This window comes from Oncorhynchus mykiss, chromosome 8 (assembly GCF_057628025.1).
Source record: "Oncorhynchus mykiss isolate SJ-2025 chromosome 8, ASM5762802v1, whole genome shotgun sequence".
NCBI classification, from domain to species: domain Eukaryota; kingdom Metazoa; phylum Chordata; class Actinopteri; order Salmoniformes; family Salmonidae; genus Oncorhynchus; species Oncorhynchus mykiss.
In genome coordinates, this window is record NC_143029.1 from 29227331 (window position 1) to 29254459 (window position 27129).

Consider the following 27129-nt stretch of genomic DNA (forward strand, 5'->3'; position numbering starts at 1 on the left):
AGAAAAGAAAAAAGTCCCTGACAAGGACTCCCGTCCATGAAAAGTGATAAGTTACGATACTGTATTTCTGTTTTTAATGGTTACTTGAATGCTTCTGCACAGGGTTAACTTAGTCAACTGGGTCAGTAGCATCTTCAAATGTCAGTATTAGAAGTCAATTTCCTGCAGTTTACAAGGACTAGCCTGATCCATCATCCAAACCACTGCGCTCATCATACTGTGTAAACTCAAACTCGCAAGATCAGGATGGTCTAATGAGACTAGAAGGACCACATGACTTGTCAATCATTAAAAAAAAACTAAACTCCATTTCTGGTGTGATAGTTTGATTAAAATATCCCCTTATTAATGGTTTGCCAGATGTCAAATCAGCATGTGGGTATTAAAGCTAGCAAAAAATATTTAAACTTCCATTATATTCTCTAATGGATGGGTTGATGGTTCCCAGGTGTAACTGCTGTAAGTAACAATGACGCTAAAACAATGTACATTATTCATAGCTTTATTTCTTAGAGTGAACATTAAAAAGGAACAGGGAAACCAATGGTAACATTTAACGTGGTCCTTTAAAATACCAACCGTACTAATGGGCCAGGGTTCTGCAATCATGCAATCTACAAACAGCTGTAACGGCACTAAGGAAATTGCAACTAAGGACAAATACAAAATTATAAATTGTCAGAGGAATGAGTTGAGAGAAAGCGTGTTATGGGAACGATGACCAGCTTAACCAGTTTTGATAATGCATTGTTCTAATGAGTTTTAAGAGCAAATCCATTGATGTTTATTCAAATAAAAAGGTAAATAAAAGGTCAAGGGGTCCACTGCTCTGTCTGTTGTCTGGAACACTTTCTGTCAGGCAAACTGAACTTAGGCCTTCTCTCCAGTTTAAACAAAAAGTGTTTGAGGGAGAGCAATGATAGACTAATAATTCCCTCTACAAAAAGATAACCAAAGTATCATCCACATCAACCAAATGCCAGTTCATTAACCTGCTTAGCCCCAATAGACAAATCACATTGCAGAGTCCCGAGTACAGTACAACAAAGCATACTGCCCAGAACAAGATAACACAAAAGCTCATACAATGTTCAATAGACCTTTTTTTTTTTTTTTACTGCATTTTTATTTGTTTAAACATAACATCTGAGGAGTTGTACTAGAAGATGATATTGGACGCAAGGCAATGACATTCAGTGGGAAGAAGAAAAAGGAATACAACTATACTGACAGGTGTTGTGGAGACCGGGAGTTGTCTGAATGGAGACTGCTCAGCTGCAGTAGTACTGGCCCGCGTTGGCCCGTCGTCTCTTGCGGTTCTGCTGCTGTTGGAAGAACTGACGGATGTCTTCGGGAGTCACTACCTGGGGGGGGGAGGAGGAGGAATGGGGCACAAACTTTTTATGCCTCTTATTGGGTGTAGCGACTTTGGCTACAAACAAAAGATGGAGTCTAGGTCATGCTAGGAGTATGAGTTTGACAGAATTCGATTTTCATCGGACAGTTACTTTAAATAAAGTTTGATCTCATGGTCACACCAAGGACAGGACCGCCAGGAGGTGCATTCCAGATTCAGTGACCACAATGTGAAGATCGAGCAAAACAATCCTCATCAATACTATCATTATAAAGGCTGGTTTGCGACACTGGGATAGTGAACATCAACTGAGGACCAAAATACAATGATGCTGATATGATTGATCATTCAACTAAATAGTGTGTACGCTGATAAATCTGCAGGTTTTTAATTACCTTTCCTTCTGCAGCAAATCTCTGCAGGAAATCCTTCAGCTCAGTCTTCATGTCATTGTACCCTGAGAAGGGAGGGGGGGGGGATATTTTAAAAAGCAGCTCTTTTTTGATTGCAGCACCGATAGTTGTCTCCACACAAAATAAATCATCTGTATTTCAATCAATACAGCTGAGGGAATGGCTCTAACTACTCATCCAACACCTGCCTCACCTCTTTCCTTCATTCACTCTCTCCCTGTCAGATGGTCCAAATTCTCTCCCTACCCTAATGCTTTGATGGTCGCAGGTCTGTACAGTGTAAGCAATAATGGTGGAAACTCCTCTACTTCACATACCTACTCAGAACCTGCAAACATCAAAGGGATAGGGAGAGAAATGGTTTAGTCTCTTCTTTAACACCACCACCTCGTACCGTGGATTATCTCCAGCTGCTGAACCCGGCCCAGGGTATTAAGGGCCGACATCAGGGGGTCGCGACCCTCGGCGGTCCCCGCCTGCTCCTGTTCTGTGGTCTTTCCTTTATTCTCGTAGGCTAAGACCGTGTCCGACTCATCCAGGAGAAAGGACATACCAGCTTCAGCGTAGGATTTCTGCTGGGGGGAGGAAACGGGTGAGCAGAGTTTTCCTATTGTCAATAGTAATTCTACAAACGATATAGGCCTACTCAACAACATAAATATGCAGTCATTCTGATCATAAACCATTTTTATTTGGGTGTATTATGCCTTTGATTTGTTTTGCAAGATACTACTCGTACATACACACCAAATTAAAAGGCCTAAACAACATGCATGTATTTACCTGTTCTACAATAAAACAGATGTATTCATTAGTGCACACTGTAACAAAACATTTTGCAACTGAAAATATTTTACACCGAAAACCAGCGTTTCTTATTGGGCAAATTCAGGTTAGTCCCTCCCACTTTCAGCCCATTTGGTTCCCAGTGAATACACCTCAGATTGTGGCTGTTTGACTTCCTTCTAAAACGGCTGAAGCAGAGAACAGAGTAGCAGCCGGGTTGACGGGATAAGTGGTGAAGACATACCTTGCAGCTGACACAGGAACAGAGTTTGGTTCTCCAGGCTGAGGGCCAGAATACAGCTCCAAACTCTGCTCTCTCTGTACCTGTGCCCCCCAGCTCCATGAGCCTGCACTCGGAGGGGGCTTTGGAGGGCGAGCTTCCCTCCATCTCCTGGTGCCTCCTTTTGCAGCCTGGCACCCCATTGGATTTGACCTGCGAGTAGGACAGATATCACACAATGTCCTCTGAACACTCAAAAGATGAATCTTTTCATCCACAATATGATTACAAAAGGTTAGACATGGAGAGGTTAAAAGGATGAGGGTAGAAAGTGAACACCTTGCTTTGACTTATCGTGCCCGGTATAATCGGTTAGGTCTAAGGAAAGGAAACATTTCCTAAGTATCTTATCAAGGCCCATTACCTTGCACAACCTCGCCAGTAGACAGACTACTCCCTTAAATCCCAAACCAAAATTACGAGGACACGCCAAAAAAAAAAAGTTGCCAGTTGTATAAGAGTGACTTCTGTCTTTGGTGCATGCAAATGTGCGAGCTCACCGGGCCCCTGCGGGAGGGGGCAAATCGTGGGCTGCCATATTTTCTGTCAAATAAGGCTGGCTTCAATTTGCTGCTCGCCTCAGAGGCTGACTAATGAAATCATTCTTGTTGATATGCGGGCGCCGCAAAGCCTTGGGGCTGCTCCCCGCAGACCAGAGAATCTGCGGATGGCACGGGCCATTTATCCCCTAAATACCCACAGGAAACTAGCACAGCCTGGTTCTGTGCACTCATCTCATGCTGACTGTTAGAGGACTGAAGCCACCTGGTGGTTGATTACGACAGTCCCCTTTCCCTGCTCTGCATGGATGCAATGCTGTCAACAGTGGTGAAAGCAGTAACTTTGACTTCTGAAACATGTGTACCTAAAGCATAAGAAAACAAAATGCATGAAGACGCATTGGAAACCTTTTCCACATAATATAGTTCCATCCATCTGTTTTATCTGGTAATAATATCCCTTTCTCAGTGATACTTTTAAACCAAGATACCCATTACTGGTCCATTCATGATATTCAATGTACTGCAAGAAATAAAATGCTATTCATTGTTCTCGTAACATTGTGTATATGAAGCTTTGTGTGGAGTGAGTACCTTCTCTTCACCCTGGTTATTGAGGCTCGTGGAGGCCTCCTCTGTTGTGTTCTTGCCCTCCTCACGGTCCCCCTCTTCATTCGTCACCTCCCCTTCTGCTTTGCAGGGGCTGGCTTTGGTCTCAGCGGGCACTGGAGGAGAAATACAAAACAACATGGAGCCACTTAAGAGCTGACAGGCTCTTTGCACTGTTTTACAATGGCTGTATTCATCAATCTAGCAAGGCAATATTTTCAATAATAATGCAGTCCCCCCCCCCCCCCTCATTTATCAAACAGCTATCTAAGTTATATATTTAGAGCCGCCTGTTCGATAGGAATCCAGCAATGTTTTTGTCATGTCTGTGTTGCGAGCAAGTCTACCAGCAGAGGAGCTTTTCCAAGGCCGCCCTTTTGATGTGACGTGGAAAACAGGCGAGGGAGTACAGTTACAGCCGGAAGTGACTTATCATAGCAGGTTATTACAGCATTTTAGCTAACCAACTCTTTTCTTGACCTCAACCTAAGTCTCCTAACCTGCTGCGTAAAAATACTTCAGATCGTAGCTGTACTCCTTCTAGTCAGAACCCTGGATGGAGCCAGAGACAAGTTTATTCGACAGAGAAGCCTCTGATTGTCCTAGGAATGTCTAGTGTTTTATTCTGACTTATATCATTTGACACCGTGTTATAAACACATATGGAATGATGTAGTAACCAAAAAAGTGTTAAACAAATCAAAATATTTTAGATTCTTTGAAGTAGCCACTCTTTGCCTTGATGACAGCTTTGCAAACTCTTGGCATTCTCTCAACCAGCTTCACCTGGAATGCTTTTCCAACATATGCTGAGCACTTGTTGGTTGCTTTTCCTTCACTCTGCAGTCCAAACCATCTATATTGGGTTGAGATCGGGTGATTGTGGAGGCCAGGTTATCTGATGCAGCGCTCCATCACTCTCCTTGGTCAAATAGCCCTTACACAGCATGGAGGTGTGTTGAGTCATTGTCCTTTTGAAAAACAAATCATAGTCCCACTAAGCATAAACCAGATGGGATGGCATATAGCTGCAGAATGCTGTGGTAGCCATGTTGGTTAAGTGTGCCTTGAATTCTAAATAAATTAGGGTGACCAGCAAAGCACCCCCACACTTCACGGTGGGAACCACACATGCGAAGATCATCCGTTCACCTACTCTGCATATCAAAGACACGGCGGTTGAAAAAAAAAATCTCATTTTGACTCATCGGACCAAAGAACAGATTTCCACTAGTCTAATGTTCATTGCTCGTGTTTCTTGGCCCAAGCAAGTCTCTTCTTCTCATTGGTGTCCTTTAGTTGTGGTTTCTTTGCAGCAATTCGACCATGAAGGCCTGATTCACACAGTCTCCTCTGAACAGCTGATGTTGATGTGTCTGTCTACTTGAACTCTGAAGCATTTATTTGGGCTGCAATTTCAGAGGCTGGTAACTCTAATGAACTTATCCTCTGCAGCAGAGGGAACTCTGGGTCTTCCTTTCCTGTGGCGGTCCTCATGAGAGCCAGTTTCATCATAGCGCTTGATGGTTTTTGCACCTGCACTTGAAGAAACTAAGTTCTCAATTTTCCGGATTGACTGACCTTCATGTCTTAAAGTAATGTGGGACTGTCGTTACTCTTTGCTTTGCTTATTTGAGCTGTTCTTGCCATAATATGGACTTGGTCTTTTACTAAATAGGTATCTTGTGTATACCAACCCTACCTTGTCACAATACAACTGATTGGCTGAAATACATGAAGGAAAGAAATGCATTCCAGGTGACTACCTCATGAAGCTGGTTGAGAGAATGCCAAGAGTGTGATTCCATAGTTTAAGTCTTCACTATTATTCCACATTGTAGAATATAGTAAAAATAAAGAAAAACCCTGGAATGAGTAGGTGTCCAAACCTTTGACTGGTACTGTACATATTTCCACACTGAGGCTGGAATAATAGTGAAAATGATAATGCCGTTTTAGTGTAAGAGCTGTTTGAAAAGGCCACCTGAAATTTCAGCCTGGTTTGGTGGGATGGTGTTTTGGCCGGCGTGGTAATTTAATTAGTTAGACCAATGAGAGTCTCAAACCTCCCTGCCAATAACAGCTAGTTTTCAGCTTTCCCACTCAGACCACCTCCAGACAGTCCTAACAAAATTCTTGCTTGAGAAATTGCTCTTCGCTAAGAAGCTATTTAGTTTATTTTTGACCATTTTAATTGAAAAGAAATCATAGTAAGGTAAATCATTGTTACCCAGAAATGATTTGATATTGAGATCAAAACGGCTGAATTGGACCTTAAAAATCCTTGAGGGGGCATGAAATCGTGCACACATCGACCTCAATAGCTAACGGCACTTTAGTATTTTAGTCACCCAAGTAAACTGCTCTACCGCAAACCGTAGCCTCTTGTTCACTAGTTACTGCAGGTTTCATTAGTACTGTACAGGTACCTGCCAAAATAAAGGAAACGCTTGAGTCAGTGAGGGATACAAAGTACTTTGAAAGCAGGTTCTTCCACACAGGTGTGGTTCCTGAGTTAATTATGCAATTAACAAACCATTATGCTCATGGTAATGTTTAAAAATGTCTACCATGGCTAGAAGAGATCTCTGAACTTGAAAGAGGGGTCTTAAATCACCAGATGTCAATCCAGTTGAACACTTATTTGGGGTTTTCCCAATACCAAATAATGGAATTTCTCGTGGAAGAAGGGTGTCGCATCCCTTCAACAGAGTTCCAGACACTTGTAGAATCTATGCCAAGGTGCATCGAAGCTGTTCTGGTGGCTCAACGCCCTATTAAGAAACTTGATGTTGACGTTTCCTTAATTTTGGCAGTTACCTGTACGTTCACATAGAAGCATAAACAAAACACAATGTGGTAGGTCTAAAGAATGTCTCCTGTCCTGAAGTGTTTTCTTTCTGAATTAGTTAATTGGGGCATGCCAGTAAACTGAAGGTAATGAGAGTACCCATAGAACTACATAAAGAATCACTGTGAATTCTAGGATCTCTCGGAGTACCTGCCAGATGGGTGGCGTAGGCCCACAGGAAAGGAGCATTGTTCATGCAGGACTCACACACCATCTCCTGGAGCTCCACACACTCTGGCACAGGGCAACCCAAGTGCTGGATAAAAAAAACATAACACTCATATACGATATACATATAGCAGCTATGGCATCAAGTGTACACAGTCAAGACCAGGGTAAAGACCAGGCCGGTCTTGAGTTAAATACTCGGGATGCGTTCCAGATATAGGACTACAGATTCTGAGCAGGCATTCACAGATTACAGGATCCGTATATTATCATGATGTGGTTCCCAAGATGTTAAACCAGGGTTCTCCAACTCTGGTCATGGAAAGCTACTCCAATAAATTATGGGCTGTGTTCAGTAGGCATAAAACATGAAAGCATTTTGAAACAGGGCTCTTATCCAAACCTGTCCAATAAGAATGCTCATTTTCGCTTTCCGTTTCACCATATGTTGCTTCCTACTGAACAAACCCATTAAATTTGGACCATGATTAGCTGAATCCATTGTGCTGGGTTGTAACAAAACCTTGCACACCAAGTAGCTCTTCGTGACCAAATGTTTTAGAACCCTGTGTTTAATAGTTCTGGCATTGTAAAGACCTGATCTGTCCAAGGCCTATATTCACAAATATCATACCCCTTAAAAAATACTAACATTTCCTTATTGGTAATGGTGAGAGGTAAGCATGTCTTGGGGATATGATCTTTGTGCTTCTAACTTTCTTGCTCATGATTATACATAATCATGGTAGCATCCACAAACATATAATATTATTTAAAATAAAAGTAACTCCCAAATGACAATACATTATTCACCATTCACTTCTACTAAGCACAATATAATCTGAACCACAACAAACTGCAAATGTGTAGTCAAAAGTATGATATATACAAAAGTATGTGGACACCCCTTCAAATTAGTGGATTTGGCTATTTCAGCCACACCCTTTGCTGACTGGTGTATAAAATCGAGCACACAGCCATGCAATCTCCAAGGACAAACATTGGCAGTAGAATGGCCTTACTGAAGAGCTCAGTGACTTTCAACATGGCACGTCATAGGATTCCAACTTTCCAACAAGTCAGTTAGTCAAATGTATGTCCTGCTAGAGCTGCCCTGGTCAACTGTAAGTGCTGTTATTGTGAAGTGTAAATGTTTAGTAGCAATGACTCAGCCGCGATCACAGAACGGGACTGCCTAGTGCTGTAGCGCGTAAAAATCATCTGTCCTCGGTTGCAGCACTCACTACAGTGTTCCAAACTGCCTCTGGAAGCAACGTCAGCACAAGAACTGTTCGTCGGGAGAATAAGATCACCATGTGCAATGCCTAGTGTCGGCTGGAGAGGTGTTAAGTTTGCCACAATTGGACTCTGGAACAGTGGAAATGTGTTCTCTGGAGCGATGAATCACGCCTCACCATCTGGCAGTCCGATGGACGAATCTGGGTTTGGTGGATGCCAGGAGAAAGCTACCTGCCCCAATGCATAGCACCAACCGTAAAGTTTGGTAGAGGATGTTTTTCATGGTTCGGGCTAGGCCCCTTAGTTCCAAGGGAAATCTAGACGATTCTGTGCTTCAAAATTTGTGGCAACAGTTTGGGGAAGGCCCTTTCCTGTTTCAGCATGACAATGCCCCCGTGCACAAAGTGAGGTTCATACAGAACTGGTTTGTCGAGATCTCTATGGAAGAATTTTACTGGCCTGCACAGAGCGCTGAACTCAACCCCATCTTGGGATGAATTGGAACGCCAACTTCGAGCCAGGCCTAATCACCCAACATCAGTGCCCGACCTCACTAATGCTCTTGTGGCTGAATGGAAGCAAGTCCCCCAGCAATGTTTCAACAACTAGTGGAAAGCCTTCCCAGAAGAGTGGAGGCTACCAAGGGGGGACCAACTCCATATGAATGCCCATGGTTTTGGAATGAGATGTTTGCCGAGCAGCTGTCCACATACTTTTGGTCATGTAATGTTTAAGTGAATTTGCCCAAATACTTATGACGTCTTCAAATGGGGGACTAGATACATACAGTGCCTTGCGAAAGTATTCGGCCCCCTTGAACTTTGCGACCTTTTGAAGTATTAACTTAAGGGGGCTGAATAATTTTGCACGCCCAATTTTTCAGTTTTTGAATTGTTAAAAAAGTTTGAAATATCCAATAAATGTCGTTCCACTTCATGATTGTGTCCCACTTGTTGTTGATTCTTCACAAAAAAATACAGTTTTATATCTTTATGTTTGAAGCCTGAAATGTGGCAAAAGGTCGCAAAGTTCAAAGGGGCCGAATACTTTCGCAAGGCACTGTAAAGTGCTGTCATTTCTAAACGGTAAAACAGATGTATGAAAATAACCTCAAATAAAAAGGTTACATTCTGTACCGTCACATGAAACACTTCATCGCAAATACAAAATGCTGGAGTATAGAGCCAAATTAAACATTTTAGCTTCACTGTCCAAATAAATACATAGGGGAGTATACAAGCCCAGGGACCTGTGCATCTTCAACACATCCTTATGCTTTGGTGCTCCACAAAAGCCTTACCCTGCCATGAAGCCAGTCCTCACAGACAATGCACTGTATCATCTCATCTTCAACCTGGGAAAGACATGTTTTGGTCAATAGATCTTCACTGGAATACTGATTTTGTTCAAAAACCAATTCATAGACTATTTGAGGTGAATGGTCAACTCTCACCGGGTCTTCTGGGTCTGGATATGGCCGGTTACAGGTGCAATACAGACCAACAAAATTGTGGCTGTATTTGTTCTCCGTGTTCAACTGATCCTTGTCCTAGAAGACAGTGAAATCAGTAACATCATGGACCATGCAGTACTCTATGCCTTGATCAAAGTCTCTCAATCAATGGTCCTGGGTACCCAAAGGGGTGCAGATTTTTGTTTTTGCCTTAGAACTAACACACTTCATCAAGCCTGATTATTTTGGGTCCCCAGGACCAGGTTTGGTTATCACAGTCATAGATGTATAGTTTCGGACAAATATATTGCCACCCTTGCACTTTTCTTAAATAATTCCCTATTTCTTTAAGTTGAAATAAAAATAAAAACACACCACACTTATTGGATTCTCAACATCGCAAAACCAATTTTATTTTTGTATGCTTAATTTGATCATTTTAATTGAGAGACCAATGGCATGGACAAAATTGTTGACACCCTGAAGCTAGTACTTGGTTGCACAGCCTTTGGCCAAGATAACTGCAGAAAAATAACTGCAGCAAATTACTCTAATTCTTCAGTTTGAGAATTGCTGTTTTTGGTCGTCAGTAAACACAGCGCTGATCTCTATTTCCAAAGAGCTATAATTTTGTTTTTTGGTACACAGAATATTTTCTCCTGGATTTAGGCTTGTTTAGGTGGGTTGTTGAGAAGTGCAATCAGGCTTTCTTGAGCCTCCTTCAGCAGTTTACCAAAAACCAAATGAAGCATTCAAAGAAAAGAACACCCTCCCTAAAATCAAACAAGGGGAGGTTTGATAATGCTGTGGGGTTTCTTTGCTGCCTCTAGTACTGGGGCGGAGCCTGTGTGTGCTCATAAAATCAGCAGCTTATCAAGGTGTTTTGGAGTGCAGCGTTTAACCCAGTGTCCAAAAACGGTGTCTCTGTTGAAGGTTGTGGGTTTTCAAGCAACCCAAACACACATCAAAAGCACCCTGGAATGGTTTAAGAAGAAACACTGGACTGTTCTGGAGTGGCCAGCAAAAAGTCCAGATCTGAATCACATCCAATAGGGAGCTGAAAACAGCAGTTGGGTCACTCTCACAAAATAAGTTGAGAATTACCTTAACACATTATTTTTAACATTTCTCCCTAATGAAAAGGCCTGAGTTAAACATAACACTGAAAATTCACCTAAATGAAATTATAATTCAATTAAATGACTTTTTCATCTGTTTCTGTAATGAGAAGGCGAAGTGGGGTAAACTGGGTGTTTGACAATAAGAACCTCATTTTGAAGGCATATAAGCGTATACATTTCGGGGCTCCCGAGTGGCGCAGCAGTCTAAGGCACTGCATCTCAGTGCTAGAGGCGTCACTACAGACCCTGGTTTGATTCCTGGCTGAATCACAACAGGCAGTGATTGGGAGTCCCATAGGACGGCCCAGTGTCGTCCGGGGTAGGCCGTCATTGTAAATAAGAATTGGTTCTTAACTGACTGAGCAGTTTACTCCTGAAGAGTGGGGAAAACTGCCAGTAGAAAGGTACAGCAAGCTCTTTGATGGCTACAATGCCATTTTTCTTTATTTTTTAAATTGAAATGGTAAAATTTAAAGATGCACTATGCAGAAATCGTTCAGTAATTTCCTGGTTACTAAAATTCTAATAGTTTCAGTTTATGACAAAACAAGAAAGTATAGTGTAGAGAATCATTGTACCATCTAAACTAGAGGTCGACTGATTAATCGGAATGGCCGATTAATTAGGGCCGATTTCAAGTTTTCATAACAATCGGAAATCTGTATTTTTGGACACCGATTTGGCCAATTTAAAAAATATTTTTTTAAATCTTTATTTAACTAGGAAAGTCAGTTAAGAACACATTCTTATTTTCAATGACGGCCTAGGAACGGTGGGTTAGCTGCCTCGTTCAGGGGCAGAACGACAGATGTTCACCTTGTCAGCTCGGGGGATTCAATCTTGCAAACTTACGGTTAACTAGTCCAACATCTAACCACCTGCCTCTCATTGCACTCCACGAGGAGACTGCCTGTTACGCGAATGCAGTAAGCCAAGGTAAGTTGCTAGCTTGCATTAAACTTAACTTATAAAATACAATCAATCAATCATAATCACTAGTTAACTACACATGGTTGATGATATTACTAATTTATCTAGCGTGTCCTGCGTTGCATATAATCGATGCGGTGCGTATCGTTGCTTCAATGTGTACATAACCATAAACATCAATGCCTTTCTTAAAATCAATACACAGAAGTATATATTTTTAAACCGGCATATTTAGCTAAAAGAAATCCAGGTTAGCAGGCAATATTAACCAGGTGTAATTGTGTCACTTCTCTTGCGTTCAATGCAAGCAGAGTCAGTGTATATGCAACAGTTTGGGCAGCTTAATTTGCCAGAATTTTACGTAATTATGACATAACATTGAAGGTTGTGCAATGTAACAGGAATATTTACACTTATGGATGCCACCCGTTAGAAAAAAATACGGAACGGTTCAGTATTTCACTGAAAGAATAAACGTCTTGTTTTTGAGATGATAGTTTCCGGATTCGACCATCTTAATGACCTAAGGCTCGTATTTCTGTGTGTTATCACGTTATAACTAAGTCTATGATTTGATAGAGCAGTCTGACTGAGTGATGGTAGGCAGCAGCAGGTTCGTAAGCATTCATTCAAACAGCACTTTCGTGCGTTTTGCCAGCAGCTGTTTATGACTTCAAGCCTATCAACTCCCGGGATTAGGCTGGTGTAACCGATGTGAAATGGCTAGCTAGTTAGCGGGGTCACTCGCTCAGAGACTTTGAGTGGTTGTTCCCCTTGCTCTGCATGGGTAACGCTGCTTTGAGGGTGGCTGTTGTTGATGTGTTCCTGGTTTGAGCCCAGGTAGGAGCGAGGAGAGGGACGGAAGCTATACTGTTACACTGGCAATACTAAAATGCCTATAAGAACATTCAATAGTCAAAGGTATATGAAATACAAATCGTATAGAGAGAAATAGTCCTATAATTCCTATAATAACTTAAACCTAAAACCTCTTACCTTGGAATATTGAAGACTCATGATAAAAGGAACCACCACCTTTCATATGTTCTGAGCAAGGAACTTAAACATTAGCTTCCTTACATGGCACATATTGCACTTTTACTTTCTTCTCCAACACTTTGTTTTTGCATTATTTAAACCAAATTGAACATGTTTCATTATTTATTTGAGGCTAAATTGATTGATGTATTATATTAAGTTAAAATAAGTGTTCATTCAGTATTGTTGTAATTGTCATTATTAGGGGAAAAAAAAGATTTTTTTTTTTAAATTGGCCGATTAATCGGTATCAGGTTTTTGGTCCTCCAATAATCGGTATCGGTATTGAAAAATCATAAATCGGCCGACCTCGATCTAAACCGCTGAGGAATATCTTTTCCATTAACAAAAATATTGTATTTTCAAGCTGTTTTAAGCTGGGGTACCAAACTGAAAGTAAAAGACGCAAAAACTAAACTTTAAAACAGGAAGCATACAAATAGCGCACATAAAACAGATATATCGCTTCTTAAACTTGCTTTCAATGAAAATGACAGATCTTTAACTCACATCTACAGTTGAAGTCGGAAGTTTACATACACCTTAGCCAAATACATTTAAACTCAGTTTTTCACAATTCCTGAATTTTAGGTCAGTTAGGATCACCACTTTATTTTAAGAATGTGAAATGTCAGAATAATAGTAGAGTGATTTATTTCAGCTTTTATTTATTTCATCACATTCCCAGTGGGTCAGAAATGTACATACACAATTAGTATTTGGTAGCTTTGCCTTTAAATTGTTTAACTTGGGTCAAACGTTTTGGGTAGCCTTCCACAAGCTTCCCACAATACGTTGGGTGAATTTTGGCCCATTCCTCCTGACAGAGCTTGTGTAACTGAGTCAGGTTTGTAGGCCTCCTTTCTCGCACACGCTTTTTCATTTCTACCCACAAATGTTCTATGGGATTGAGGTCAAGGCTTTGTGATGGCCACTCCAATACCTTGACTTTGTTGTCCTTAAGCCATTTTGCCACACCTTTGGAAGTATGCTTGGGGTCATTGTCCATTTGGAAGACCCATTTGCGACCAAGCTTTAACTTCCTGACTGATGTCTTGAGATGTTGCTTCAATATATCCACATAATTTTTCAGCCTCATGATGTCATCTATTTTGTGAAGTGCACCAGTCCCTCCTGCAGCAAAGCACCCACACAACATGATGCTGCCACCCCCGTGCTTCACGGCTTGCAAGCATCCACCTTTTTCCTCCAAATATAACGATGATCATTATGGCCAAACATTTCTATTTTTGTTTCATCAGACCAGAGGACATTTCTCCAAAAAGTATGATATTTGTCCCCATGTGCAGCTGCAAACCGTAGTCTGGCTTTTTTATGGCGGTTTTGGAGCAGTGGCTTCTTACTTGCTGAGCGGCCTTTCAGGTTATGTCGATATAGGACTTGTTTTACTGTGGATACAGATACTTTTGTACCCGTTTCCTCCAGCATCTTCACAAGGTCCTTTGCTGTTCTGGGATTGATTTGCACTTTTCACAACAAAGTACGTTCATTGCTAGGAGACAGAATGCGTCTCCTTCCTGAGCGGTATGAGAGCTGCGTGGTCCCATGGTGTTTATTCTTGTGTACTATTGTTTGTACAGATGCATTTCAGGAATTTGGAAATTGCTCCCAAGAATGAAACAGACTTGTGGAGGTCTACAATTTGTTTCAGAGGTCTTGGCTGATTTCTTTTGATTTTCCCATGATGTCAAGCAAAGAGGCACTGAGTTTGAAGGTAGGCCTTGAAATACATCCACAGGTACACCTCCAATTGACTCAAATGATGTCAATTAGCCTATGTAAAGCCATGACATTTTCTGGAATTTTCCAAGCTGTTTAAAGGCACAGTCAACTTAGTGTATGTAAACCTCTGACCCACTGGAATTGTGATACAGTGAATTATATGTGAAATAATCTGTATGTAAACAATTGTTGGAAAAATTACTTGTGTCATGCACGAAGTAGATGTCCTAGCTGACTTGCCAAAACTATAGTTTGTTAACAAGAAATTGGTGGAGCGGTTGATAAATAAGTTAATGACTCCAACCTAAGTGTATGTAAACTTCCGACTTCAACTGTATGTGAATTTGGTCAGGTCCCCTAAAAGTTACATATTGCACAAAAATAAAATTGGTTCTGCAATGTTGAAAATCTAATAGCATGTTGTGGAGTCCAAAAGTTGTTTTCAATTTCAACTTATTTTGGAAGAAATAGGGAATTATTTAATTATATATTTGGCCAGACCAGCAACTGGCTACATTTATAAAACATGCCTATCATGCTGTTATTGGCCTAATGTCTCTAATTCAAGCTACCACAATTTCAATAAATGTAAGGAAACTTACTGAATATAACTTGCACCTCATCTCTTCAAACTTGCCGTTTCCACAGTCACAGCGGAAATTCCTGCAAAAATTCCCAGCTCAAGATTAACTATTGGAAAATTCTGTTCGCAACTGCAATATCCCAGATAAAGCTAGAGTGCTGTGGTTCATGATTATATTTATTTCACCCTTATTTTACTAGGTAAGTTGACTGAGAACACATTCTCATTTACAGCAAATACCTGGGGAATAGTTACAGGGGAGAGGAGGGAGGGATGAATGAGCCAATTGGAAGCTGGGGATGAGGGCCAGATTGGGAATTTAGCCAGGACACCGGGGTTAACACCAACAATAAGTGCCATGGGCTCTTTAGTGACCACAGAGAGTCAGGACACCTATTTAACATCCCATCTGATAGACAACACACTATACGGGGCAATGTCCCCAATCACTGCCCTGGGGCATTGGGATATTTGTTTTAGACCAGAGGAAAGAATGCCTCCTACTGGCCCTTCAACACCACTTCCAGCAGCATCTGGTCTCCCATCCAGGGACCGACCAGGACCAGCCCTGCTTAGCTTCAGAGACAAGCCAGCAGTGGGATGTATGGTGGTACAGGACAAACAAGGCAACAGTAAACATGTCATCCACCACAAATTAATTACTATAACTCCCACCTTGGCCCAATCAGTGTAATTTTGTAAATGCCAGATCTCTCTGGCAAGACACATCTCTGTCTGATATCGCATGTGACTAGTGTACAAACAAACGGAAGGAGACAGGTCCACAGTCCTCTCCCCAATTTCATTGTGTGGGACAATAATACCTTAGAGCACAGATATAGGGGCACACACACAGCATTGAAATATTGTCCTACAGTATTTCTGTTCATTTCCCGACAATTCTGCATCACATCCATTCATCGACACCCAACATTTGATCTATTGTGCATGGCCCACGTTTGTGTTGGTCTGTCTTATCCTTTAGGTGTCCACTCCACGTCTATCTGAATTTGTCATCCCAGCTCCTCACCTCCTCAACCTTATTGGAGGAGTAGGTCCAAGGTCCCTCCCTTCAGACCTTCTCCAATAGGTTTTGAGAAGGTGGCAAGGAGAGAGGATGCAAGGAATTGAGGAAAGATGAATTGAAAAAAATTCTCAACAATGCAGTGAAATTCACCTTTTGGTGTAGAGCTCAAAAAGGTCATGGCCTTCATGGCATTTGTAGGAGCAGGCCAGGCAGACTCCGGCTGGCTGGCCCCCCTTTGGTGTGCAGGTGCTGCAGGCATAGAGGGCTTGACGCTTCACATAGCCCTGCAAGACCACATCAAAACAAACACGTGTGAAACTGACATCACATTGAGTCCTTCGGATTGAGCATGAATGCAATGTATACCATGGCAATGAACCATTAAAGGGAAAATGTAACGTTACATTTGATAAAACCACAGGTTCCATTTTGTTATAACGAGTGCATAAAAATACAAATCAAGTTCAACTTATTAACAATTATGTAATTTAGGTTGGCGGAGACATCAGATTGGTGACGTCGCTAAAGGTTCCATTTTTCAAAATCCATTTGAAACTAAACACTGGCTTAGACTGCAAAACTGTATTATAGCTAACTTAAACTGGGGTAATTTGTGTTTCTTTAACAATGTGGAGCAAATAGCCTACCTCGGGATAGGAACACTTCTCAGAATCACTACCAGCTAAAACAGCAGATGCCTCATTCTCCAACTCTTCATCTTCTTCCAAAACATCTACCAAAGAAACAGTAGCCTCATCTCCCTCATTTGCCGCCATTCTTGGAAAATAGAAGGTGAAAAAGTGTGAATACAAGTTCCTGTTCCAGGGCAAAATGTAGAGCGCCAGATAAATCTAAACAGGGACGTCCATGACTTGAGAAGATGTATCAAAATGCTCTGTTCACCAAAAGATACAATAAATTAGATATAATAAGCAAAAAAATATTGGAGCGCACTGGACGTTATGTTATTCTCAAACCCGATACACTGAGGGAGTTATTATACACGGGCCCAGATGGAACCGGGCAATGGGCCGGCACGTCATCAGGCGAAAGCGGGGAGGGAGGAACACCCATCTCAAAATGAACAGTAATCTGCGCGGTCGGTCGGTCATGTTGTTAACAAGGCATCATGTTGCATCGTCCGGAAACATACTATATATACTATAACATACTATATATTTCCATCAAATAAATGTTAGCAAATGTCAAATTAGTTTTCACTTGGACGGCAGAAAACCAATCACTTTGCATGGGAAAATAAAGAATCCTGCTCATTACTGCACTTGCTTAATTACGTCACTATTGTTTTGAGCAGATTTAGAGCAGCTGGCTCACGCCAGGGAGGCAGCCCGGTTCCAAATCGAATGTAACCAACTTTCAGCCAAAGCAAAACATGCTTACACGGGCGCCCGGGCTAGATTAATCGAACCCCCTCACTCTCACAATGACACCTTCCGCACGATTTCCGGATTATGCTAATATTTCACCCTGTTGGCGGGAGTTTCTGAAAAGCACTTCAGAGATTTTCACATTTTGATAAATTAAAATATTGTCTACCTGTTGGTTTAGTTAGTGATTGTTATTTATATATGTATTTGTGCAAATATGGCGAATGTCTCAAAGTACAAGGCTCTGACCAAATCGATTGTACGTCAAAATGCCGCTATGCCTCGGGTCAGAGTTCAAACTAGGGTCATGGTTCAACAATCATGGCAGCTACTGAGATACGAGGAGAGCTAAAATACAGGGATGGCCTGAAGAAAGAGATTATCATAAAAACAGAAAACAACCTGACTTCTATGATAGTGGGGATTAAGAAATTAAACGCAGACGTATCGGGGCTCCTCACTGATCTCGTTGTACAAGAACAATTTTGCGGAGGAAATGACAAGGGGGATTTGCAAGTCGACGACGGTGAGTTTGGTTAGCTAGCTAACGTTACTGGTAGCTCATTTAACAACACGCGTAGCTACCGCGATGGATGTTGATAAAAACAAAACAAGGTTCGCGAATTGCTCTGCTTCTATTGAGGCTAGCTATTGTTTATTTTTATTGTGGCTATTGTCTCACGACACCTATCGATGTTGTTTAGCTAATCATGACCTGGAAGAACACATCTTTCGGTAGATAGCTAGTTGCTATGAAAATCATTTATATAGACAAATCCCAACCTTAGCAAATCTTTGGATGATCAGATAAACCGCCCACGTTGATCAGAGAATGAATTTAGATAACTGTCTTTGGGGCTAGCTACTTCATAACACAGATCTTCCCAGTATCAAACCGACTAACGTTAGCTTGCTCGGCTACAAATACTTTTTTGTGTGCCTATGATGCCACGGTGACGTACAAACATATATTGTTACTACGTGTGCATGTGAACAGATTAATTGATTCCGTCATCGGAGTATTGATATGATCATTGAGTTTTCCCGATATCACAACTTATCAAATTACAAGTGTTTAAAACATAAAGCCTGCAGCCTGTCATTTCAGATGAAACGATGTTCTATTCCTCCATCTTGAGACTATGGGTAGGCGGCCTATGACATTTGAAGACGTTACGGCTATCAAATCAATCAGCTTTGTGTCATGCCTGCACCGTGTTATCAAGCTGCATAAATTGTGTCAACATAGATTTGATGTGAATATTCCTCTCAATCATTAAAACATGCATCTCTCACATAACTGGTATTTGATCACTAATATGTAACCATATCTTGTGCTACATAAAAAATAAAAAAAATATGGCTTGGTCAAATTATTTTACTGAACCTACCTCAGTCCGTGACAGGCTTCATTTAACTGATGCAATCTAAAATGAGTCCAATATTAACATATGGACTACAACACTTTACCGTTTTTAAAATCACTCTATAGGCAATGTACTTTAAGCAGGTCCTATGGGTGGGAAGGGGAGGAGATAAATGTTTATTTGTGTCATGTCTGTTGGTTTGTTTTCACTTCTGTCAACCACTCCCCAAAATGTAACTTGATCACAAAAGTAATTTTCTGTCATCTGTTGCAGATGAAGAGGAGGAAGATGAAGACACAAAAGCCCCTATTATGCAGCCTCCTGCAAAGCGGTCCAAGACCTTGAGGGCCTGACAAGGGCTCTGTCCCAAATGGCACCCTTTTTCTTATAGTTCACTCCTTTTGACCAGGGCCCAAGTAGTGCACTAGGTAGGGAATAGGTTGCCATTTGGGACTTAAGACTACTGTAGGAAGAAGGGAGTCTGGTGGTCCTGGCATACAAGACTGGAAGACACTGTTTTGGGGGCAGATATGCCAGCCCTTATTATTCAATCCACTGGGTGGCTATTATGAATTAATTCCCACTCATGTATGGTATTGCTCCTGCCTTGGCAATCATTGCAGTTATGATCTACATCTTTCTCTTGATACAATTGAAATGTTTGTTTTGAACATTTGTATAAATGTCAATCATTTAAGTGGAATGTATTTCAGACATCTTGTTAATGGATAATAGAATTGCACTGTCCCCGCAGCATTTGCTTGCTTTGAGAAATGACATGAACGGTCTGCAGACATTTTCCCATAACGTTTAATTTTCTTACAATCCAGACCTTATTTTAATCACAGTGCATTTAGATTTGAAAGGCAATAAAAATCAGAAGCACCAACGTGAATAGCCACTCATTCTTTTAGACAGACCAAACAAGCCCATATTTTTTTTCTTTCTAATACGACTATTCCTTTCCCATTAACACTTTTTTTTTTTTTTTAAACAAACAGAAAAAACCTAGAGGAACCGTGACAGGCAGTGTCTCTACGTCCAAACTATAATTTGGGACTTGTGTAGGTTGAATCAAGGGTGGACAACTCTGGTTGAGTAGGGAAGTTTCTACAATGTATGATTTGACCTTGACACTTACTGATCAAATCAGGTTATTGGCTAGCTTGAGGTTTCAGTTACTGTAGTCAGTTGTATCTTAAAACCAATAGTACTTTCGGTAGGAGAAAATGAGCATTCTTATGAGTTCAGGTAGTAACTCCATCTGTAAATGCTTCTTCCATCTTATGCCTACTGAACGTGACCCTTTGTAGACACTGCAACTTCTGAGGACCCAAGTTGTGCAACATAGTAAAAATAGAGGAATGAAGTTGAAACGGGGTTCAGTGAAAATGTAATGTGAGCCACTGAACACCCAGTCCAAAACCCAAGTAGATTATCCTTTATAGCAGCCCCCCCCCCCCAGTGCACATTTTTGCCCTAGCACTACACCGATGATTGAATTCACCAACTCATCAAGCTTTGATTATTTGACTCAGCTGTGTAGTGCAAGGGCAAAAACCAGAAACAAGCACCCCAGAACAAAGTTTGGGAAACCCTGCTTTATAGTAGGGGTGTCAAACTCATTACATAGAGGGCCTAGTCTGTTGGTTTTTGCTTTCAATTTAGCCCTAGACAACCAGGTGAGGGGAGTTTCTTACTAATCAAGGACAAGGGAAGAGCACAAACTCGCATACACTTGGGCCTCTGTGCAATGAGTGACATGCTGTATAGTCAAGGACAAAATCAGGGTTGTGTTCATTAAGAAACAAACAGAACTGATAAGCATGGAAGGATTACCTGGACAAATGTATTTTCTGTTACAAAGAGTATCAACATGTTTTCTGTGTGCCTTACTGAACACAACCCAGCCCAATTCCCTTTAGGTCAGGTCACTCGACACAGCACATGCCACTTCCCTGTGTTGGGAGGAAGGTCAAATAAACCTTTTGCACATTCATTACTGTGCTAATGTAGATGGAAAATTAAATCAAAACTTAATCAGAATAGTACCATCTCGAATCAATTGGAAACATAAAAGATATGGAGGTTGACCTCCAACACAAAGAGTAGCCAAAGATGATTTCAAAACAACGTTCAAATTAAATGAGTATTTTGCAGAAATGCTTAAGGACACTCACTACCTGCCATATAAATTAATGTGGCACAGACAGCCAAGACAGATTTAAGATCATATAGGAAAGCCATATTTGTCCCATTGCTCATTTCAAGATAGGAAATTATCTTTGTTGGCAGTGAACATTTTCCTCGTAACTTACATGTGAAGGATTCCACAACTCATTGAACATACAACACATTTCCACATACATGTCTTACAAAAAAGGGACCAGGGATCCTCATAAAAAAGGCAAAAACATTGACAATTTCATGTCACGTTTTTGTCACTTTATGGCACACAAGGACAAACAATGGCTGTAGTAGAAGATCGGTTATTTTCAAAAGCATGGTCCGTGTGCTTTTTGTGGACTTTCTTTGACTTTACGTGGGGGGTGGGGGGGTCCTAAAAGGCACAAGATATTCATCTTAGACAAATACTGGATACATTGACCAATTGACAAATCCCCAAAACAATTCCTAAATATTGCAAGTAATAGAATGACAAAAAAAGCATGTTATGTAGAAGGAAATTACTGAGCCAACACAGCAGTAAATAACACTACAAAATACATTCAGACCAATAACAAAAACACTGCAGTACTTATCTAAGAATCACTACTGATCCACTAAGACAGTTTTTTTTTAATGGCATCACATTCCTAAAACTGTCTGTACAAATTAGTTGACACGTCATATTTCACCGTACTTCGAGTCAGTGGGGTGGTAATAGTTTTGGGATGATGATTGAACCAATATGCCTCTCAAACTTTCCTCAGAATTATTTGCTCAAAAAAGTGGGAACTTGCAGTGAACGGATAAACCCTCAAAGATTAGTGTCTGTATCATAGTCAGGTACTGTGGTGAGACCCTGGAGCATGTGGCACCCTTTGGTCCAGCCTTTGTTGAATGTAAGAAATCACAAATACAAAGGGTTGTGAAACGCGTACCATTGTTCATCTCAAGAACAGCATACATACACATCAACAAAACCACCACGAAACCCCCAAGTGAATTGCCTAGTGATGCCTGGCAGGCTTAACACTTCACACAGTGCACTAGGTGAGTGTTAAGTATCCTGTAGTTCAGGTATGACAGTAGTAGGCCTCCACCAAGATTGTGTGCAGCATGCACTAAGGCTGCTCTCCCCGCCTCTCATATTATCCACCCTCTCAAATCGGTTGGACACTTTAGGTGTCAATCAGCTGCAGCCGGCTGATCTGATTGGACGCCTTGGCAAAGGTCTGGTGGCGGTTGCAGAGTACCGCCAGGCATATGGGCAGGATGCAGTAGCCCACCGTCTTGGGGTCAGCGCGCGTGCACGAGTAGAGGAAGAGGAACACCTGAAGGTAGGGCACGAGGAAGATGGTGACCCACACCCAGAAGGGCAAGAGGAGCAGGCGAGTTTTGAGACTCTGGGTCCAGGTGGGCAGTGAGGATGGGGGCCCAGAGGATGCGGCGGGAGGCGTGTTGTCCCCTGGCAGAGGTCGCTGTTCCTGAGCCACCCGCTCCACGTGCTCCAGGGTGAGACGGTTGTATGTCTGATCGATCTCAAAGACATAGTAGACGACAGCCACGCTAGCCAGAAGGTACAGCCCCACGCCGATCCATCCCATCCGCTGACGGAAGTTCATCATTCTCCATACTCCTCCCTGGAACAGAAAAGGGCCTTAGTTTCGTAGTACTACTCAATAGCTTGCATTATGCATACCCATTTTCTTACCCAGTTGGCCACCCATGGGTCAAAAACAACAACATTTTGGCTACATTCAGTACGATGTTTTACTTTAACAGTCAATTAAACAAAAACAGTGCTATTCTGAACGACCAGTTAAAAAATTGGTGGGGTTGTGGGTTGGGGTCCGCTGCCCTTTAAATACAGTGCCTTGTGAAAGTATTCGGCTCCCTTGAACTTTGCGACCTTTTGCCACATTTCAGGCTTCAAACATAAAGATATAAAACTGTATTTTTTTGTGAAAAATCAACAACAAGTGGGACACAATCATGAAGTGGAACGACATTTATTGGATATTTCAAACTTTTTAACAAATCAAAAACTGAAAAATTGGGCGTGCAAAACTAACTCACAGCAAAAAAACGTAGGAAAGCAATCCAATGTTTGTTGCCTAGACTTTACTACAAATGACAAGTCTTAAGAAAAAAACAATACCCTAATATTGCAGTTAGCCATGACAGCCTTTATAATAGAATGCTTGTGACCACACCCACATCACCTTCTCACCCATCTCCGTGGTCAGGCTTCTCACCTAATGTTACCGTTCAGGGGACACGCTGCTGCTTCATGCCGACGACAACAGTGGTAGACCTGATCACCGACAACGATGGGACAGCCTATAGGGAGGAGGTCAAAGACCTGGCAGTGTGATGCCAGGACAACAACCTCTCCCTCAATGTGAGCAATACAAAGGAGCTGATCGTGGACTACAGGAAAAGGAGGGCCGAACAGGCCCCCAATAACATTGACGGGGCTGTAGTGGAGTGGGTTGAGAATTTTAAGTTCCTTGGTGTCCACATCCCCAACAAACTGTCATGGTCAAAACACACCAAGACAGTCCTGAAAAGGGCATGACAACACATTTACCCCCTCAGGAGACTGAAAAGATTTGGCATGGGTCCCCAGATCCTCAAAAGGTTCTACAACTGCACCATCGAGAGCATCCTGACCGGTTGCATCACTGCCTGGTATGGCAACTGCTCGGCATCTGACCATAAGTCACTACAGAGGGCAGTGTGTACCACCCAGTACATCACTGGGGTAAAGTTTCCTGCCATCCAGGACCTATATACTAGGCGTGTCAGAGGAAGGCCCAAAAAAACAGTCAAAGACTCCAGTCACCAAATTCATTGACTGTTCTCTCGGCAACCGCACGGCAAGCGGTACCAGAGCGCCAAGTCTGGGACCAAAAGGCTTCTAAACAGCTTCTACCCCCAAGCATCTAATCATACGGCCACCCAGACTATTTACATTTGATCCCCCCCCTTTGTTTTTACACCGCTGCTACTCGCTGTTTTTTAAATATTTGATCTATGCATAGTCACTTTTACCTCTACCTACATGTACAAATTACCTCAACTAATCTGCACCCCCACACATTGACTCGGTACCAGTACCCACTGTATATCGCGTCGTTATTGTTACTTTGTGTTACTTTTTATTTTATATTTTTTCCTTTAGTTTAATTTAGTAGATATTTTCTTAACTCTATTTCTTGAACTGCACTGTTGATTAAGGGCTTGTAAGTAAGCATTTTACTGTTGTATTCGGCACATTTGACAAATACAAATGTATTTGATTTGATCATGAGCTGGTCAGTATGTGTTGGCAATCCTTTCTAACAATCCTTTTTTTTTTGATATCACGTAGAACTGCATAAGTGTTGCTCACCCCTTTCTGGAGGACCGAGTTGTTATTAGAGTTTGAAAGCTAAAGAGAAGGGAAAAATCTGCCGTTTGATTGCAAATATGCCAACAGAGACGAAAAGAGAACACACAGAAGGCGGTTGTATAAAACACCTGTCTCCGGATTACATCTTCAAACTAAGGACAACCATGGCATCCGTGACAGAGGGAGAAGCGTCCATCCACATATACGGTAAGATAGTCTAGCTAGCTACATTTCCAGATATTACACATTTCTAATTTTATCAGAAAGTTGTTTTAATTTCAAGTTAGGCTAATGTTAGCTGGCTGGGTCCCTAGCTAACATTGTGTATGATCTGTATAGTAATATTATTTGTATCTCAGAGACATTTGCATTGCTAGTTTATAGCCTAATTTTAGCTAGCTATGTTATGAGTTGGGATTATGGTTCATTGTTTAACTAGCTAGCTAGATGTCTAAACAAAAGACTCCACTACTATGCAAGTAACCATTTCAATAGAATGTTCATGATGTCACTGCGACAACTGTCGATAGACGTAGCTGGTAAATTCACTCGGGCTATCTACTCTGATTTCAGAACTCTCTCGTCTGAGTGTAGAATAACTGACAAATTTACGAACGCTCAACAGCCGTTGAACATGGCCAGTGTCAGTAAATGTTGGCAGAAAAACAATTAAATTGTTGCCAGCAGCACAGTTACAGTCACTAATACTGTGGATAACATAAAAACAGCTTAACCAACTCTGCTAGGGTGAGTAAAATGATCAGAGTGACCTGTTCTCGCTTTTGTGTCTGGAAGTAGCTAGCAAGCTAGCCAACGTTAGCTTGGGTGCTTGGCTGCTACTGTTAGAACAGAACGCTTGGATGAACCCTACTCTTCGGCCAGAGGATCCAGTGTGCGCGCTGCCATGGATAAAGAGCCAAGTTAGCTAGCTAGTTGGCTGTCAAATCTTCATATGACAGATGCTTTTCCACTCTGTTTAGCCAGCTAACATTAGCTATCTAGCCAGCAATGTGCAGACAATCCAATGCCAAGGTGATGGACTAACTGACAAACACTGGGATAAAGCCAGCTAGCTAACGTTTATGGGCTGGGCCGCTTCTTCAGGTAGCTCTCTACAGCACCAGGCTGAACACTCCGGGAGTGAAACACTCAATTTACGAATGGACAATCTGACAACGTATACGAACACCCAGAGCACACTCTGGCACTCCAGATTAAATTTACAAAACACACCTGTAGTATAAACCAGCCTTTAGTCTTGAAATCTTTGGTTGTTTAGAACATGGCCTCGCATGTGAATCCTTAAAAAGATAGGTGGGAAAGAGGGTGTGAACGATGCTGAGTGGATGTAGACAAAGAAGAGCTCTCCAGTAGGTGTACCAAAACATTCAAGGGCCATTTTCTCAAAAGTGAGGTTACAAGTTGATTAACTTTCAAAGCAGAATTACTTTCCCATTGTTCCTCATACCATTTTCTAGCTTGGAGGCTACAAAAGATCGAAGGTCAGTCACATATAGGATTCGTAGTTATTTGACTTTGTGCGATTAATTTAACAGCTATGAAACAACACGGAGGAAACACTTAATACTGCTTATGCGGCAGTTATTTTACTATAAATGTGATCATACCAAACTTTTTTTTTCACAAAGGCGAGTGAAATGCTCGCACTGTAGAGCCCTGACCACCCGCCAACGTGGCTGATGAAATATACATTTTACCCGCCAATGCTAAAACCTACCCGCATTTGGCAGGTGTTAATTTTAGGCCCTGTTCATCAATCATATTATCTCTCTAGTCTAGTCGAAACGTTGCTGATGCCACGACCAGGACAACGCGCATCCGGCGTGAGATATGGCACGGAAAATGTACCTCAATGGCATTGCACTCCTAATTATCCCAACTGACAAATAGAGAAGATTAAAATACTGCTAGACTTTAATGACTGCTAGTTTTTTTGTCAGCATACTTGGCTAGCTAATGCTACAGCAGCCCATTTGATTCGACAAGCCTTCCGGTAACTACTCACGCCCAACGCTAGGCGTCGCATTTTCATAGAATCCAATGGGCTGCTATAGCATTAGCTAGCCTAGAATGCTGACGAAAACCTTGCTGTATTTGAATCTTCTAGATTTGTTAGTTCGGAAAATTAGGAGTACAATGTCATCTCCCATCCCTGGATTGAGGTACATTATATCTCGCGCCGCGTTACGACTAGAGAGAGCATGTAATTAACATCTAGTCGGATTCTGGCTAACTAGCTAGGCAGTTAGGTTAACGTAAGCCTAGTTAGCTGAAATGGTAGACCACATGATTTGACAGATGGAAAGTGTGTAACATTAGCTAGCCATGAAGCTCACCTTTCTTTACATGACAAACAGTTTCGTTGACGAGGCAACTTGCTGTGATTTCATTTTAAATCCATGTTCATATTATTTCATAACCCCAGGCCATTTAATAAACCAACAACAACACCGATTGCCTTTCTTCCTTGTCATATGACTGACCAGGGATATTAGAAAATGAGATAATGCCGCGTTCATGACAACTGGGCACTCGGAAATCTCGGACTTCTGACTTCAGGTCGGAAAGTCTTGAAAGATTGTTTCCGACTTCCAAGTTGGGTGACCGTTCACAACGAATTTTCTTTGTCGGAACTCGTTTTTTTTCGAGTTATATTGAACGCTTGGAAGTCGGGGTTTCCGAGATTCCAGTTGTT

At 41.7% G+C, this 27129-nt stretch overlaps 3 protein-coding genes across 5 annotated transcripts; 1 reads left to right on the forward strand and 2 right to left on the reverse strand.

Moving 5' to 3' along the window:
* Positions 1-486: 486 nt before the first annotated feature.
* ubr7 (ubiquitin protein ligase E3 component n-recognin 7) lies at positions 487-18448 on the reverse strand. 3 transcript variants are annotated; one of them, XM_090243104.1, is made up of 12 exons: positions 18270-18448; positions 16746-16875; positions 16249-16382; positions 15091-15151; positions 9657-9752; positions 9504-9557; positions 6947-7052; positions 3931-4061; positions 2801-2989; positions 2165-2342; positions 1753-1814; positions 487-1364 (listed from the first exon to the last, which is right to left on the reverse strand). In XM_090243104.1, the coding sequence occupies exons 2-12, from the start codon at positions 16872-16874 to the stop codon at positions 1272-1274; spliced, it is 1233 nt and encodes a 410-aa protein (XP_090099230.1). In that variant the 5' UTR covers position 16875; positions 18270-18448; the 3' UTR covers positions 487-1271. The 3 variants fall into 3 exon arrangements, with proteins under 3 accessions (XP_090099230.1, XP_021467890.2, XP_036841127.2); XM_021612215.3 differs by having other exon boundaries at positions 2165-2345; positions 18270-18430; XM_036985232.2 differs by lacking the exon at positions 18270-18448 and having other exon boundaries at positions 16746-17407.
* Positions 17763-19742, forward strand: LOC110529745 (uncharacterized). Its single transcript, XM_036985235.2, has 2 exons — positions 17763-18012; positions 19127-19742. The coding sequence occupies exons 1-2, from the start codon at positions 17808-17810 to the stop codon at positions 19204-19206; spliced, it is 285 nt and encodes a 94-aa protein (XP_036841130.1). The 5' UTR covers positions 17763-17807; the 3' UTR covers positions 19207-19742.
* lyset (lysosomal enzyme trafficking factor) lies at positions 19646-27119 on the reverse strand. Its single transcript, XM_021612222.3, has 2 exons — positions 26771-27119; positions 19646-22659 (listed from the first exon to the last, which is right to left on the reverse strand). The coding sequence occupies exon 2, from the start codon at positions 22642-22644 to the stop codon at positions 22198-22200; it is 447 nt and encodes a 148-aa protein (XP_021467897.2). The 5' UTR covers positions 22645-22659; positions 26771-27119; the 3' UTR covers positions 19646-22197.
* Between the last annotated feature and the right edge of the window lie 10 nt (positions 27120-27129).